Source organism: Pangasianodon hypophthalmus, chromosome 24 (genome assembly GCF_027358585.1).
Source record: "Pangasianodon hypophthalmus isolate fPanHyp1 chromosome 24, fPanHyp1.pri, whole genome shotgun sequence".
In the NCBI taxonomy this organism is placed as follows: Eukaryota; Metazoa; Chordata; class Actinopteri; order Siluriformes; family Pangasiidae; genus Pangasianodon; species Pangasianodon hypophthalmus.
The window spans coordinates 15,573,497-15,591,521 of record NC_069733.1 but is presented as its reverse complement, the minus strand read 5'-3'; the positions used below and the strand labels follow the sequence as shown (position 1 = coordinate 15,591,521).

Sequence of the window (18,025 nt, the reverse complement as noted above, 5' to 3'; positions counted from 1 at the left end):
GAAAAGAGATTGTGACAAAAGACACATTTGCGCCGTCCAAGCTCTGCGCTCGGCTCTCCTCAGTGTGAAAACAGATCTGACGCTCTGCAATCTGCAGGCACTGAGAACCGACTGTGCCGTGGCCGAATCGAAATAAAATGTTTGTAGTGTTTTACTGCTGAGAACTGAGGACATTAAAAATACAGGTGCTTCGATTTGGGCAGGTTTTAATCATTATTTAATTCAAAGATAGCAATGTGGTCAATGTGCAGCGTTACCTTCGCATCGAAAGCGTGCTTGAAAATCTCACAGAGGGTCTTTGCATAGTCCTGTGATTTCCCCGTCTCAGTGGCAAACAATATGGTGGCCTTGACTCGCTTTGCCATGGCCTGACCCATCAGCTTAGCCGAGAATTTCACAGCCCTACACAAAACACACAGATAAGGACAAAAATTATTGAATTTCTCTCCTCTAGCAAGATAAGATCTATTCAGATAAATGTTTCATGTTCCATGCTGGATTAAACTGACTGTTGACCTGACCTCAATTGTGTAACCATTGAAACCACTGAAAGACCTGTAAAATAGGTCCAGACTTTCGATATGGCTTATACCACAGAGTTTCGAAAGTCTCAATTCTGATTGGTCAGAAGGTGTTTATTCATTTTCTGTAACTACAGCTCTGACCATAGTGATGGGTACAAGGCAAATCACAGGTTTAAATAAATGTGCTTGTTCTAATATATTAACATATGTATGGCAGACATTCCACACTATCTAAGCCTGAAAATAAATTTAATTAAAAATATGTTGTTATTTAACATATAATTAGAAAAATGCATAATTGTTAACATGATGAAGTTTTCTGTAAAGAGATGTTTATTCAGCATTTTTGGAAGGAGTTTGTGCTTTGTGGTTTCTCTGCATGTTTTTTTTCTTATTAACATCAATGAGGGGAAAAAAGAGAGGCTAGTGAAGGAACGACTTATTCGAGGGAAGTTACACAACATTACAAGGATAAAATTAATCAGTTGTGATTGTTGCCAAATTGCTGTGTTATAAGAGGAATAAATCAACTTCAAGGAAGTAAGAGAAACTCTGCTTTGCATCAGGCCTCTTCACAACACTCCATTCTAGATTATTTTCCAATAACAACATTTCATGTCCTGAAGTGTTTTATTCCTTACACAATATCTTTGTCTCACATCTTAATGACTGGAACTGTAAGGGAAGTGTGCATGAGTAATGGAATGTAAATAAAAGAAATTACTTAATGTTTCTTCATATAATTTAAACAGGAACCTAAAGTGTTTCTCTTTATTTCAGACAACATTCTCATTCCATACACAATGTCATATCAACAGGAACCCTTTCTTTAACAATGATGTCACCACAAAGCTCCATCTTCTTACATCCTGCATGTAATTACAGCAGTTACAGCAAAGTAGGAGTCCAAATTAAAAAAAAAAAAAGACTTCAAACTAAGTCCTGATTAGGCCCCTGAAGATGATTGAGTGAGCTACACTGCTGTTTCATTTCCTCACCTTCCGCTACCATAGAGGTATGTAATAACACAAATGTGGTGCGGGAAAACACAGAGAATACACTCTCACACACACAAGCACAGATGAAACCTGTCTCAAAGGCAATGGCTGTCAATCATAATTACAATCAAATGGCCAATCAAGGCTGTGGAAGGCAGAGCGAGCAGGATGGAACTCAGGGGCCTAGTGGCATATAGTAAAAATCATTTTACATTAAAACATATAAGAAAAAAATTAAAGTCTTTCCATGCACACTCACTTAGCGAGTTTCTTAAAGCCGATCGCTCTTTTCTTGGTGGGAGTGCCATTCACTCCTTTCCACACATGAGTGTTCCAGGGGTCACTCTGCAGAGAGACATAATCATAATTCATCAGCAGTAAATCTGCGTCCTATACAAGGTGTGTTCCGAGAACATTCGGATCCATCGCTACACTGACCAGGATCAATGAATCAAAACAGTGAATCATTATGGAACGGAAGAATTCAACTAGTCTTTTACAGCCTTTCTGCTTTGGTTTAAAATTTGTTTTGCCTTTTTTTTGCCTAATATATACACTGATATACTATATATACTGTAAGCCCATGAACATTTGTTGACTGTGGCACAACCTACCATCACAAGAAAGTATTTGAATACAAACTCGCAAATTTGGGTCAAAAGTGGTCAATACTACTACTACTACTACTACCACTAATAATAATAATAATAATGTCATGGCAGGATACTAGATGATTTCTGTGCAATTGCAGTAATGGCAAAATAATGGCAAAAATACACTTGCTCCTTTGACATAAAAACAGACTTTATCCAGATTTTTAAAAAACATTTTAGACATTTTATATTTAAAAAAAAAAGTTAATTGTGTTTCGTGTATCATAAAATGGGAAAAGATTATGTTAAATACTGTTATGCTTCAGTATATGAGAGTGCAAATCTTTTTTCTTTTTAATCAAAGTATTCTTTTTATCAGTAAATGTTCAAATGATATATGATTTCCAGATGATAAGATGATAAAAATTGTCCCTATATATATATATACATATATAGGTGTGTGTTGTTTATTTTGTTGAGTTCTTATGATAGCTGAATTTTAGAGTGCTAGCAAGGACAAATGTAGGAAAGTCTTTCCCCTCTTTTATTTTAGCCGGTCGAAGACATGCATCAAGACTTTTCTCTGTCCTGGCCCTCAAGTAGTGGAATGGTCCAAATGGCTGAGTCACTGCCTCTCTTCAAAATAATATGTTATTGCTGGAGACTATAAAGCCCTTATGTAAGCCACTTTGCATAACGACGTCTGCTAAATGCTGTAAATGTAAACACTATCATAAATGGTTGAAGCACAGTCTATACAATGCTTACCTGGTATTCAAAGGAAGGTGTAAGCCGGTAGTTGAGCATCTCCTGGTGGAAGACAGGCGTTATGCTGCCCGACATTGGAGGAACGATCCACACCCAGTCACCTGGGCATCCACCTCTCACACGGTATTCATTCTCCATGTGCTTCATGAAGGACTCTGTGGCTGAGTGATGGTCCACGATGGTCACCTTGGACATCTGTACATGTGGGATTATGGTAGAGTGAATATCCGAATTATGATTAGAATTATGTTTATAACCAGAATTTTTTTTCAAATTGCTAAACTATGATGCTACGATTAGAACTGCATTTGTGATCTACAGATCTCTGCAACAAGATGCTATTTAAAGTCTCTACAAAAAATAATTCCTAAACTAAGCAATGTATAAGATATGATCTTTCATGGCGTGGGTCCCATCACAGACGTTAAAGGGTCAATAACTTTGTGGGAAAAAATGGACAAAAATATCCACAGTCCACTGAAAAAAAAAAACAGTTCATTGATTTTATTTAATTCAAATGCGTACAGAGGTTCCACATGAATGAACTGAATCACATTAATTACAAAATATATCCAACATGATTTGATCATGTATTTTCAAAGCCCTGAATAAAATCAAACCCTGCACTCTCACCCAAGCTCAGGATCAAACCTGGCTCGTTTCCCAGTGCACTATCAAGCCATACCTGAGTTAGCCAGGTCAGTTTAATACTATAGTCATTTCTTCCCATCTGCACCAACATCCTTGCAAGATTTTACTACATAATTGGATCACGTTAATATTACATGATTTGATCACACTCACTCTACATAATTCAAACTACAATTTAAAAATTGTTTAAATTATATTTAGTATAAGCAATGAAATCATGTTTTGATGAGAAATGAAATATTTTATGTAAACTACACAATACTGTATGTTCTCTTAAATCTGACTGACCATATATTCTCTTTTTTTTAGTGTCATTTCTGGAGCCAAACATTTCTTATGCATAATCAGACAATAAACTCCATATGATTGACCTCCCCTGTCATATGACTTTACCTTAAAGGGTACAAATAATGCACTTTATTAAGAACTAATAGACACAATCTCTAATTCATCCTCAACAGCACCTGGAAACTGTAGAGAACAGCAATATTGATTTCCACCAATGCCTGGTCTTTCCACAGAGAGGATGTCTTCCTGGTGTCCAGCCCCATCATTGTGGCTACTTCCTGTTAAAACAAGAAGGTGCACGGTTTCAAACATGGCTGACTTGTACTCTTTATAAAGTGTTTCTCTAGTTTAAATAATCTGAAACTACTCATTCAGCTCATTAATTCATTAACCCGCCAGTAAGAAAGTCACAAGGCCCCCTTCTATGAGGAGCTTGGTGTGAAAGAGTGGAGAAAACACAAAGATGGACTCATCAGAAATTTGTGCAAGAACACTCTTCATATCTGTGCCATAGAGTAATTTTGGTAACACTATAAATTCTGTTTTCACAGTAACATGTTATAATTCCCACATACTAAGATTATAATGCCTAAATTAAGCCTGTATTAATGTATATTAGTTGTTATACACATAACACTTTATAAAGCAGGAGTATACAGTATGTCTGGTTACATACACACAAGATTACCTAAAATGTTGCAACACATAGCTTCTGGGAGATTATCTGCACTACGCTGCGTAACTTATAATGTATTATAACTTTTGATTCCTTGCATTGTACTCAAGTGCTTATAAACATATATAATACACTAGGGCATTATGCTAGGTCATTATAGGCTTTAGATAAAGTGAATTTTATAAAAAAAGCATTTCTGAAGGCTTATGCTAGGCATTGTAAGGTATTTTGCATGCTATACATGTTATAAATGCTTTATAGTGTAAGGCTACATAAGTGCTACATAAGTGTTTATAAAGATGAAGTGCACATTTTTAAAGATATGCAACAACTACATATCAGCGTTTATGTAAGTTTCTGCCAGTTGTTATAAGGTATATGGCATGCTCTACGAGATGTTTTAAATGCTATATAAATATAAATGAAGTACATATATCCTACATAAGTTCTATTTAAGTGTTATAAAAAGGTATGAAATAACAAATTAACACTTCCTATGAATACTGTATTCATAATGTATTATAACATTTAAAATACTTTTAAGATATAAGATTATATAAACACTTATATAAAGTGTTTATTAAAGTACATAGCATATAATAGAGCACTATCGGTGACGCTTCTTCAAACTTGTTTGAAATGTGTTATGTGTCTATGTGAACAGATATAATGCGTTTTGTAAGCTTAGCTAAAGAAGTCATTGACTACACCTACTTACATGCATTTATATAGGCGTATGTCACGAGTTCTAACAAATTATTCATGCTACACAACATTATAATACATTATGAATACAGGATTCATAGAAAGTGTTGCCAGTAATTTTTTTTTCCACTCTAATAACATGATAAAATTGTCATCACTGCTATCACTCTGTGCTCAATCATGCAGATAAAGGTAGTGGACACTAATGTGAACACAGGTGGGTGTTGCGTAACTTTCCATAACCTTCTTCACTTCCTCCTCCACATAATGGTTATGGAAATGAGATCACTGAGCCTGAAAGGAATGATGCGTCATAAATGCATTACTTTTTTAAAATAATGCACCACAAACCACCTCTCATTTCAACACATTCAGTTCTGACAAATTGGTATAAGCGATCATCTCAGGTCCTGGAAGCATTCGAAAACAGCATAAGGAACATTATAAGGAAGTAGTAGTGGTAGCAGTGGGATAACTTAAACACAGAAGCAGAACTATATCTCAGGTAGATATAGCTGGCAGGATAATTCTACTACAGAATATAAAATTATAAATGTTTGCATCTATGAATGTAGTTTGTTAATGTAAAGAGTGAGCCGTGGGGAATTTAACACAGCAGCTCTATTTTATATTCACCTGGACTAATATAAGGTCATGGTTTAATCAGAAAAGTATGAATAATGAATTATAATGGTTGCATTACCATATTTCTGAATTAGTATATTGTACCCCAGCAAATGGGTTACGATAATAGAAAATCAACCACTGTCATTATGCTAATGACAGTCGTGTGGGATAATATTGGATTTAGTTTAACTGATATTTATAATACAGAGTGCTGCATTAGGCACAATAATAGCTAATTAGAGTGTGTAAATGCGAGGCTCCACAGCCTTGCTTTGGAGATTAGTACCTCTAAGATGTTGTAGCGCGAACTGTCACAGAAGTCCCGGACGCCGATTTCGGTACCCATGTACCAGCCACTGAAGGGGCAGGCGGGGAACTCCAAGCCTCCGATCTCTAACAGCATGTTGGACACAGCAGGCAAGCCGTACCACTTCAGATTCAGCTCCTTGAACCATTCGAACCTGGATGATGGAAGGAAATGAAATTCAGATGCTAATGCAACATTGGGTTTCAGTTATTAAGATGGATATGAAACAAATTTACTCATAAATAGTTCTTAGGAGCATTTTCCACAAAAAATGTGTTATTCATGAAAATCCTTAATTAGTTCAGAAAACATCCGTATCCGTATCCGTATCCTACCAGAGTTTACATATTAGAAAACTCGTGAACATTAATTGATTGGTTTCAAATTGTATACTAGGTGATGAGTTAGCTTTTTTATTTCAATTGCACACACAAGAGTATTATGAGTATAGATATCTGCCATTTTATCCCCTCCATTTTCATGCCAAACCATTTTCTTTTCATTTCACTTAATTCAAACCTAATTCATCTTTTCTGTAATTTCTCTCCAGATTTTAGCCTTTTCAGTTGCTGTTACGCTTAATAATATATTAATAATATAATAATATAATAATATAATAAAATTATTAATAATATTTTTCTATTGGCGTAGATGTGAGTCAAAACAACTTCCACTTCCTCCTCTGAGAAATTTCTTTTCTGACCACTTTGACCTCATTTTGCACTTTCAGCTCCCTGTGAGCTTTTCCTTTTACGGAGTTTGTGGGGATTATTAAATGCAAATCAGCTGTAGCATGAACTCGCTTTGCACTTTGGGTGATGGCATTTATCAACAGATGCAAATAAGTACAAAGAAAATCAATATTACACATAAATTTTTAGTGTAGCCTATTAAAATATTTATGATATATGATATGATAGATTGATAAATCAGGAAAAGTATGATCTTTACTCCGTCGACACGGTGAGAAAATTAGCGTGGGATATTTGGAGGAGTCATGACATTTTGCTTCGGTCCAGTACACCTGAGAAGACAGCACTAAACTCCATCTTTCTGGATGTGGATAAAAAATGTAAAAAAAAAAACAACACCATTTGCCAAAAGACGCATTAAGCAAATACAAATTAGCATCTTAATTTAAATATCCTGTTGTTTACAACTTCGTCTTGCAGGAATCCACTAGTTTGTCTTAATTTGCCCATTACTAAATGCGTTCACTGTGAACTGTGCCAAAACTTTCATTATCGCTCCACCAGCACCTGCAGGATACTCAGGTGATTGCACATGTGGCCAAATTGGCCTCTGGCTGCATTTGAGCATCTGCTGTGCCCAGAAAAGCTCCTCAACAGACAACTCAACATTTACAACCTCACTCTGCCAAAGTGCTGTGTTACACCTGGTTACAATTTGTTTCTTCACCACTTACGATGACAAGAGATGAGAGTTCTTGATGATGATGATCTACAGGTATAAATAGTGAGTTGCCACAGAGGTTCAGGAACATTTTAAGGAAGTAAAGAATTCCAAAACTGGATATGGAGTTCCTGTACTGACAATTACATAAAATTACAGAAGAAACTAGTCTCTGTGATGATTAGATCATTTCAACAAGTGGCAAAAACACAACAAGTGTCAAAAACACAACATGTGTCAAAGGTGATGTTCTTCTTTAATTTTTCATTGTTATCAGTAAGATTTGACCAATCTTATCATGACTTCCACCTGTCATAGTTTCCCTGTTTGCAACCCAGTTCCCATGGCAATGAACACCATATAATTGCATGCTTTTTTGTTTTTTTGTTCTGGTCCAGTCTCCACCCCTGCTTTGTTGTCTGAGTGTGTTCACCTGTTCCATGTCACTCCTTGATTAGTTTTTCTCTGTATACTCAGTTGTGTCACTGTTCATGGCTAAGTCTTAACATACATCTTCACCGCTGACTATGATTCCTAGACCGCTCATAATAAATATCACACCAATCACACACACACACACATATGTAACAAATGAATGCACTGAAATGAATGCACTTATTCCCATGTCTAGACATCTCTGATAGAACCATTAAGTTGGATAGCAGGCAAAATGAATTTTTTTCTTTTAATTGCACATTTTAACTGTCCATTCTACCTATTTTAACTGGGTAGTGTGCACAATTAAACATATTGTATGTGTGATATATGTATTTTTCAATTAATTTAACACAATCGATTGTGACACTGACATCACAACATGCTCTGCCCATTATCCAGGAAACTTCCTTCAGCGACAATGGCAAAATTAAAAACCCCAACACAAGTTAGGATAGACCTATGATAGCCACATGTGCATACCTAGGTGGCTTACTTATGTATTTTCAGTCTGTGTTTATATTTACACGTTTATATTAAACAGAACCAATCAGAGATTTGACCAATCTTGTCATGACCTCCACCTGTCATGTTTTCCCCCCTTTGCATTCCAGTTTCCATGGCAATGAACACCATGTAATTGTGCGTGTGCGTGTTTTGGTTTTTGTTAGTCCTGTCTCAGACTTTGTACTTGCATTGATTTGTTGCCCTACTGTTTTCACCTGTTTTGTGTCACTCCTTGATTAGTTTTTCTTTGTATACAGTTGTGTCTGTGTTCATACTGATGTTCATGCATCTTGTATCATTAAGTCCTAAACATAGTTAGGATATCTATTTACAATTGTTTATATCAAACAATTAATAGAAGTAACAAACAGTCTTATTTCGATTTAAGGATTTGAACAATTAGAAAGGACAGTTTATAAGCTTATAATGTACAATGTGGAACAAAAGCCTGCTGATACTTAAAAAACCAAGTGTAATTGTCTAAATAATTGTGAGCCTGTAAATCCTGAGCCTATGGGTCATCATTACTGCATTTGTGTTGTTTAAACATCAATCCCTTTAAAATGGTACTGTTTCAAAATGAATGTAAGTAGCACAGGTTGTGCTTCTGTCAGCTTGTCTGAGGCATTATCAGTGCCCATGGAGGCTGACAAACTGGCACCATCTCTGATCTCGAATCTGGGGGAAGGGCCAGTTTTATGCTGCCTTGGCCTGTGTCCCTGACTTACGCATGCAGGCCACTTGTTCTCAGCATGACTCCCGTGATGCTAATACTCTGCCAGCCTCTCATATTCACAGCACTACATTCACAGTTTCATCATTTGGGTACAGGCATAAATGAGACAGAATATGCTAGAAACTGTCTGTGTATGACAGTGACATATATAATGGTCCTGTATACCAGGAGTTCTCAAAATTTTGCATCCACGGACTCTTTCCAGAGTAAAAGAATTTCCAAGGACACCCTTATGGTCACAGCACAGATTTCATTTTAAGAACAATATGGCAGATATGTACAATCATTTTAATTTATTTGAGACAATGGAGATTTTTATTCCCGAACTTTTTTTTATTAAAACTGCAGTTAGAATGAAAAGGTAACATTTTTTATACTTGGTTTTTAGTTACTGAATTTTAACCATTTAACCATGAAGTGTAGTGACAGTGTCGCGAAGACTATTAACTAAGTTCTGGTTTTATTTTATGATTCTTTTCTTTAATAGCCATCAGCGAAATAAACCCTGTCATCTTCCACCTCTAGAAAAGTGAATAATTTCTAAACCAGGTGCTTTTAATAGCTAACGCATCTTGTTGAACATCTCACTTACTTCGGGTGTGTGATGTTGACTTCCAGCACGAGATCGTCAGGGATCTCAAACAGCTCTGGATCATTGCCATTTGCTTGAAGCAAAAGGGGCAAGACATCGAACCGGCCTCTGGGCGCTTTCCATCCCTGCTGTATACAGATCTACAGTGTCGCAGGAGAAGACCACACACACCCACACACACACGCGCACACACACACATTAGGACCAGAGAACTAGGATTAATATAGAAGCAGTTTATAGGTCTTTTAATGTCTCTTTTGTTCTGGGTAAAGGCTTTGGCGACAGCTCCAAGAACTGACTTCATAAATTTCCAGCAGAGCCGTGGACAGATATTTAGGGTATATTTCAGAATTTTCCATAAATAACTGGAGGTTTTTTTGAAAAGCCACAAGTTCTTCCTGCCGTAATTATCAAAAATGACGCACCAGATAATCAGCCCCACAGCAGGAGGCTTGAGGACACATGCTGTCTCTTCTGACAAATGAGTTATAGCATTTTAATCATTTTTCACTCCACAGTGCTCGTATTTTTCATTGTTATTAAGTAGATACTATATCATAGACAGCCTCCTTGCTCTTTCAGTACTCCCAGGAGGATGAAGCCATTATAATTTTGTCTCCAGAAGGCGGTGATTTAAAGTCTCACCTCAGTGAGCTCCAGGGAAGCAGGATCTCCCAGAACAGAGCCATCAGGCTGCTTGTAGCCAGCGTAGCGGATCAGTTGGCTATTCCACACCCGGAAATCATGTTTCCCATCTGTCCTCTGGGGAAAAATGGTGATAGCTGACCTGCGGATAAGATTGGAGATCTGAAGATGAGGATGTTAACGCAAGGATGCCTCTGACAGATTGATGCCACCCATTGGAATTAAGCTGAGATTTTTAAGAAGGACATTTCAGTTTGAATAACAAATGCCATTATTTAATGGAAAATATGCTCTGAAAAAGTTCACCACAGAACTCTTGATGGAACTTTTGACTACACTTGATGTATTCTGACATGACCATGAGTCAGCCAATAGAAGATGGAGCAGTGCATCGGTCAATCACGTCATGGAAGATTGCAGCTGTCTCTCACATCAAGAGCTGTACAATCCTACTCTTAAGATTTTTAAGAAGCTAATGGCAAGCCACCTCACAGCTCTTGGATCACTGGTTCAATCCTGAGATTGGGCATGTTCTCTCCATTGTGCATGTTCTCCCCATGTTCCTGTTCAAACTCTCTGGATTTTCTAGATTCCTCCCACCTCCCAAAAACATGCCAGTAGATGGACTGGCTTCACTAAAATTGCCCCTAGGGTGAATGAGTGTGTGCATGGTGGCCTATGATGGACCGGTGTACCATCTAGGATGTGTTCCCATCTCATGCACAGTGCTCATAAGATCCAGATCCAGAGCCAGAGCATGAGGCAGGAATACACCCTGGAGGAAATCCTTATGCAAGTATATTTTCTGATGGATGCCAAGAATGTGATTGCAGCCATGTACTGTATATCAAGGGACACAGGCACGTCCAAAAATAAACACAGTTTTGTTTTGTTTTTTACCTTATTTGTCATTTCTTATTACACAGCAAAGACATATGAGTGTCACAGAAAGTGCCATGGATAAATCTGGGTCATGATCCTGTTTAAAAAAGCAGCATGCATATTTCCTGATAAACGATAAGAACAATTCTCACAAGCGGAACAGCAGGTGGGGGACCACTGGTGTCTGCACTGACAGTTCCTGATGATGTAATGAGGGAACACTGGATTATGTTTGTCACCGGAGATCAGGAAAATGACACTTTCTGAGGGAAAGTGGATAAAAGGGTTCTCTCTCGGCATCTCTATCTCTCTGTCTCTTTCTCACTTCCTGTCTTTCTTCCAAGCAACCCCTTCACTCTCTGATTGCTCCTCTCTTCCAGCCTCTGATCAATGCATAACGTGACACTAATTAAGCTGAACACAGAGTAGGTGTCATGTATGATTAGCTTTGTAGTCAGGCAGAGATAGAATTTGGCTCCGCAGTGGCAGGTGCCGCCCACAAGGAGCTCTTGAGAAAGGTGATGAAAAGAGGTAGATAAGCAAAGCTGGGAAAGTATATAGATGAAGAGGATTATGAGGGAAAAAAATACCAAGATAGAGAAGAAGTGGAGGCGGAAAAAATGAGTAATCAATATAACAATAACATATGAGTAATAAGTTTCTCAGTACTCAGGAAAAAATGAGTAATTCCTAAACCCCCAAAAAAGTATTTCCACCACTTACCTGAGGTTGCCTTTGTTAGTGGCATATTTGATGTGATTGCAGATGTAATTAAACATTCCGTGTGCTGTTGTGCAGTCTCGAGCATCGAACACCTAGTCAAAAACAACTCCCTTATTATCATCATAATCATCATATAATTGCTGTAATTCTGGGTTTGTTTTTGTGCATACAGATGGCTGTCACCAAAGTAAATAAAATGGCTAGAGCAGCAATGAAACTAAAGCTTAAGGTTTCTACCTGTAGTTTGGACCATTGGATCCTCCCTACGCAGCGAGCAGCGTTCCTCCAAGCATGTTTGGCTCCGTAGATTAGCTCTGTGTCTTTAAGCTGGTATGTTCCAGAAGTTTCAATCTCCTTTTTCACCTCCTCCAGTCTGTCCTCATGTGCTTTGGATCCACACCTGCAAGCCACCCATGGATGGAGCATTAGCCAAAAAAAAAAAAAAAAAAAAAAAAAAGACCAGTACCCATTGCTCTTCATGTGAATGTATGACATGATGCATGAGCCTGCCTTTTTATTGAAGTGTAGTACTGGTTGATGAAGTCTGTAGCCAATGGTAGCAGCTCATCTTTGGTTCGAACTTCATCTGGTTTACTTCTCATGCTTGGTGTCATCACTGAGCCTATACACACTCTTTCGTTGCAAATTGGCACCTGCAATTGATAATCGGTCCCTTAAGTGCACAGAGATTTTGACATACATTTTTATCAGCAAATGAGCAAAAGCCCTAAACCTTCAAGTGCTCTGTCTCAAATGTGAGGCACTTTGGATAAAACCATGAGCCACATAAGGAAATATAATGTGACTTTCCCCTTATATAGAGTACAAATTATTAAATCTACAGCCATAAAAAGAGTCTGACCTGGTGGAGGAGCTTGTTAATGCAGTATGTCAAACCCTGAGAGTTTCCCTTTCAGGAAAGGTTCCAAGTTGACCGTTTTTAAGAATTGAGGAATCTTTAGCTATCCACACAACCACTGATGTATACTTTTTGTAAAGGAGTATAGAAAAACAGTTGTTTGAGGTCCCAGGTCAAATGGTGCACCCATTGGATGGCAAGTTGAACAAATTTCACCTATGTAGGGTGGACTTCAATTTACAAAAGGGTTCCTCAAGGCATTTCTGTTTATTTGACCATTCATAGGAAAATAAAGTTAAAAGTTAGAATCCTGTTATAAAAACTGTTATAGAAACCTACGCCAAAGGGCTTACCTATCAGATAGTGGTTCAAGTAGAATCTCCATAGAAAGTAGGGAACCCTGAAGTTTCAAAGGCTAAGAACCCTTGAGGATCCCTTTTTCTAGAGGTCAAACAAACCAAGAGGCCCCTGGTAAAATGGTTCCCCAATCAACAGATGTCAATATGGTCCTCAATGATGAGAATACTGTCAACAACTAAAGCTTACCTAGAGTCTCAAGGGGTCTTTCTAGCTTTTTAAAGGGGTCTACTTGGAACACTTTCTAAAAGTAAAGCCCTGTGTTGACAGGTTCAACCTAAAACCTTTAAGGGTTCCGCTATATAGACATAGTATATTCTTACACTATACAAGATAAACCTTGTCATCTGACTACTGATGACATAAAGAAGAATATAAGGAAGAATAAAATCCTGCAAAATGATCTTCCCACCATAAGTAAAATGATGTAAGACTTTGTATCATTGTAATGGAATAGTTGATTGTGTTAGGGGCATAGGATGGGAGTGTTTCAGGTGTTTCAGGTCCCTTAAAAGAAACTGAATTGGCCAGTCGTTAGCTGAATTGGCTTCCAAAAAAAAAAATCATACGACCTAAATGCAGAGTCACCTTAAGCCCTTAATGCATTTGTTAAACTTAGATGAGTTCTTCCAATTGTGTCAAGACATGCAAACTTCAGACATCAGAGATAATATAAGAAGCATTGGGGGAAGGAAGGAGAAACAGAGAGAGTGAAAGCCAGCTTGGTCCTTGCCCCGAGCAAGCTCATATGGTCAGTGTAATAAGATTAGAGTTGAAGCGCACTGTCACTTTGGCTAGCCACTAATGCGGTCACTATGGTTGAGGCCAAGCAGAAATTTAATGACAGTCCGGTCCCGGCTTGCGCTGTTAAAACAGGTGCAGTAGCCAGAACCGCCCACTCAAGACTGGTGAAGCGTAGAGAGCCTCAGCCCACTGACCCTTCACGCCATCCGAGAGAGCTTGGCCAAGATTTCACCCCAGAGCAAGAAGAATGAGAACAAATTACCAAGGAGAAGTCTAAACTAAGAGTAAAGACCAGAAACCGAGGCAAGATGGCCGAATCTCTCCTGTCGTTGGGACCACTGATTGATTGATGGATGGATGGTTCTTAGCGTCAGCGTGTTAAAAATAAAACAAAGACTTTCATTTGCCTCTGCACATCCGCTAGCCCTGAGGCACTATGAATTCAGCCATGCAGCTGTCTCTTTCTGCAGAGCAACCCAAAAAAATCCTGTGTGATATATTATAAATCATATGATCTGTAATTAATGGTGATTAGCATGCAACACCAAGCGCTCATGAAAGCGTGTAGAACCTCACGTCCCTCTCTTCCACTTGGTTAGAGGAAACCAAGGGACGTGAAGATGTTTGTGAGGGTCCTCATGCTTATTTCCCACACACACTCATGTCTCCACAAAGAACCGAATCTAAATTTGAACTTCAGTTTGATGTATGGAAAGGACTGCGATAGCTAGATGTCAAGCGGTATGGCTAATCCTCCTCAGTTGTGTGATTTTATATTGTCCTAATTAAATGAAATGGTATTTTGCACTAAAAGACAAAACACAGCAAATCAAAAAAATCAAGCACACTGTTTTAGGTGAATAGATTATAAGATTCTTTTTCTTGACACTGTTTAATATTGCCCCATTAAAAAAATTCTCTAGCAACGTAAATACCATCAAACACTTATGTGTTCTGATGCCTTTATTAAAATAAATAAATAAACTTTCTTGAAAAGAGGTTTAAAGCAAAACATTGTTACACAATTATAATATATTTATAATATAATATATAGCATTATAATATATAATTTAATTTTAATTATACTGTTTAAATTACATGGCTTAAGCAATAATTTAATTTCAAATCCAATGTCCAATTTGATATTTGCCAACATTAAAAATGCACCAATAACAAATCTGTTTTACACATTCAATGACATACAAATGTAAAATGTATTCCTATTATGTTTTAGTCAGGAAATTTCAGATTGGTGGCTATACACAAAGTATAATGTTATGAGTAAGAGTGTTAATGGTCTGGAGTGTGCTGTGTTTCAGTCCTACCTTGCTGCAGCTGTGATGGAGTATGTCATTGTACACCACGCCGCTCTCCCAATTCTTTACCTTCATGAACCTGGGGCATTTTGTTGGACTCCCATTTTGTGGGGTCTTAGTGGGAGACACTCTGCCTTGGGACGGTGGCTGTGGAGGGACAAATGAGACGAGGACAAACTGAGTCATGTAACTGGAAATGAGGAACATTGATATAGTTGATACTCCAATTCCTTTGGATATAAAAAGAAGGGTTTTTTTATATTATATAAAAAAATTATATATATTTTTTTTCATTAAGAATTAACAGAAGAAAAAAAAGAATGAGAATAAAGTAAATATATTTAGCTGTTTTTTTTTTTCGATTGGTAAACCATTCCATTTTTTAGTTGCAGATGAACCATGTTAACATCTGCTCATTTAATGCTAAAGATTAAAAAAAACTTCTACTTCATTGTTTCATATTATAAACTTATTATTAAACATATTAAGATAATTTTGATATCAGGCTAATAATAGTGATCAGAACACACCGGAGCTTTTACACTACTCTACTGTAACACATTCATTACAATAAATCCATGACTTGGTTGGACAGAACTCTAGTTTAAGTCTAACTTTGGATTCACAATATTTTCTACTCATGCACTGAGCGAAACAAAAAATCAATTCTTGTACATCTTGATTGTAATCCTATAATCTTGAGTCATTATTCTGCTTCCTGTCATAACTGTGAAAGAAGGAAGTCAGTCAAGACAATTAAGTAGCCTCGTAATTGAGCTCTGACTTGAGTTTCTCGGAGGAATGCTGATATTGACTATCTATTCAAAAGCTGTGTGTAAGTTGTTTCTGGGTCAATAGCTATAAAGAGCTTGACTCTGTAGGAAAAGGAAATCAATCTAATTGCCCTTAGACGTCTCTAGCATTTAAGACAGTGGCTGTTTTTCAGTATACAGACACCTCAGGGAGTGTGGAATTGTGTCATTTTCTATGGACAAATTTCAGTCAACGCGCATTGGCATCTCTTCTCTTCTCGTATAATGGCAGGTGATCTTTTCGTGAATGGTGATTATGTCTCAAAGCAATCATACACTTTTCCTGATACGGAGTGAAAAATAAGACAGACAGTAAGAGCTTGTCTTATTGAACTGTCACAAAAGGTTGCAAAAAAAGTGGGATTTTCATTTTATTCAAACTTTGCATATACTGTATGACAAATTTACACACATTCCTTAACATGGATATACTGTAATTCAAAATGTTGGAATAAGTGGCCCTCAACAGCCAGTACATTAATTCATTTCAAAATAAAAAGAAATACAGTATATTGCTGACTTAGTGTTCAAACTTGCAGTTGCCCATGTTCAGCAGTTTGGCTATTGATTCTGTCTGTCTTGCTGTATGATGGACGTATTTGTTGCTTTTTTCTTCTGATTTTCTTGCCCTATCCGTGTCTGTGTGTAATGAGCTGTATCAGTTTTCAGACTTCAGAAGCAAACGTAGAGTTGCCAGATCAATAGCTTCAAAGTTATAAACCATTTATATGCTTATTTGTGCTCTTTTTCAGGAAAGATGTCAATCGTTCTGAAGATATATACACTATATAGCCAAAAGTAAATGGACACCTGACCATCACACACATATGTGCTTGTTCAACATCCCATTCCAAAACCATGAGCATTAATGTGGCATTGATCCACCTTCACAGTTATAACAAGCTCCACTCTTCTGGGAAGGCTTTCCACTAGATTTTGGGGATTTGTGTTCTTTCACCCACAAGAGCATTAGTGAGTTCAGGCAGTGAGTTCAGGTGAGGAGGTCTAGGGTGCAGTCGGCGTTCCAGTTCATCTCAAAGGTGATCAGTAGGGTTGAGGTCAGGGCTCTGTGCAGGACACTCGAGTTCTTCCACTCCAACCTTGGCACGCCATGTCTTCATGGAGCTCGCTTTGTGCACAGGGGCATTGTCATGCTGGAACCGGTTTGAGCCTCTTAGTTCCAGTGAAGGGAAATTGCAAAGCTACAGCATACAGTTACATTCTATACAATTGTGTGCTTCCAACTTTATGGCAACAGTTTGCGGAAGGCCCACATGGGTGTGATGGTCAGGTGTCCATAAACTTTGAGCCATATAGAGTATTTCATAATTTATAGTGGATTTGAGAATGTTAGGGTCTTTTTGGGAGTTTCCATGGCGACCTGCCTTTGTGGTAAAGGCAGCCCTAGCAACGATGTGCTTAAAAGTGGTAAAGGTCATGATGCTTCTCCTCAAAGATAGAAGAATACAAACTTATGAATGGCACATTCACTTTAAAAATAGAAAATACATGTTCAGAAAATATAATCTGGATAATTTATTTTTTGGAAAATTACTGTTTTCCATACAAAAACAGTAATTTTCTGTTACACGTTTGAAATTTGTACTCACGAACATCTGATCCTGAAACTACTAAGCTAGCAATGTTTCGTTTCCAGGGGAAAGTTTAATGTTACAATTTGTAGACCTGCACAATACATTTTTTTCTACGGGATTTAAAAACTAATTTGTTGCAGTTCATGAATATTGCCATGCAATGGATCTGGCAAATTTCTTCTTTTTTGTTTCTTATTTACATTTTTTCTAGCTTGGAAATTAGCTCTGCCCCCAGTGAGAACAGCTACTCGGCTTTGGCCCTTTTCCTCTAA

General features: G+C 37.5%; 1 protein-coding gene across 1 annotated transcript in view; it reads right to left on the bottom strand.

Annotated features, from left to right (window-relative positions):
- nos1 (nitric oxide synthase 1 (neuronal)) overlaps window positions 1–18,025 on the bottom strand; it is a 57,997-nt gene that overhangs the window by 25,351 nt on the left and 14,621 nt on the right. Inside the window, exons 4-14 of the mRNA XM_026931613.3 lie at window positions 15,356–15,493; window positions 12,581–12,723; window positions 12,308–12,470; window positions 12,071–12,162; window positions 10,466–10,607; window positions 9,821–9,960; window positions 6,117–6,291; window positions 3,999–4,100; window positions 2,884–3,078; window positions 1,782–1,867; window positions 258–402 (exon numbers count right to left, since the gene is read on the bottom strand). Coding sequence (XP_026787414.3) covers window positions 258–402; window positions 1,782–1,867; window positions 2,884–3,078; window positions 3,999–4,100; window positions 6,117–6,291; window positions 9,821–9,960; window positions 10,466–10,607; window positions 12,071–12,162; window positions 12,308–12,470; window positions 12,581–12,723; window positions 15,356–15,493 — 1,521 coding nt within the window. The remainder of the gene's footprint in view (window positions 1–257; window positions 403–1,781; window positions 1,868–2,883; window positions 3,079–3,998; window positions 4,101–6,116; window positions 6,292–9,820; window positions 9,961–10,465; window positions 10,608–12,070; window positions 12,163–12,307; window positions 12,471–12,580; window positions 12,724–15,355; window positions 15,494–18,025) is intronic.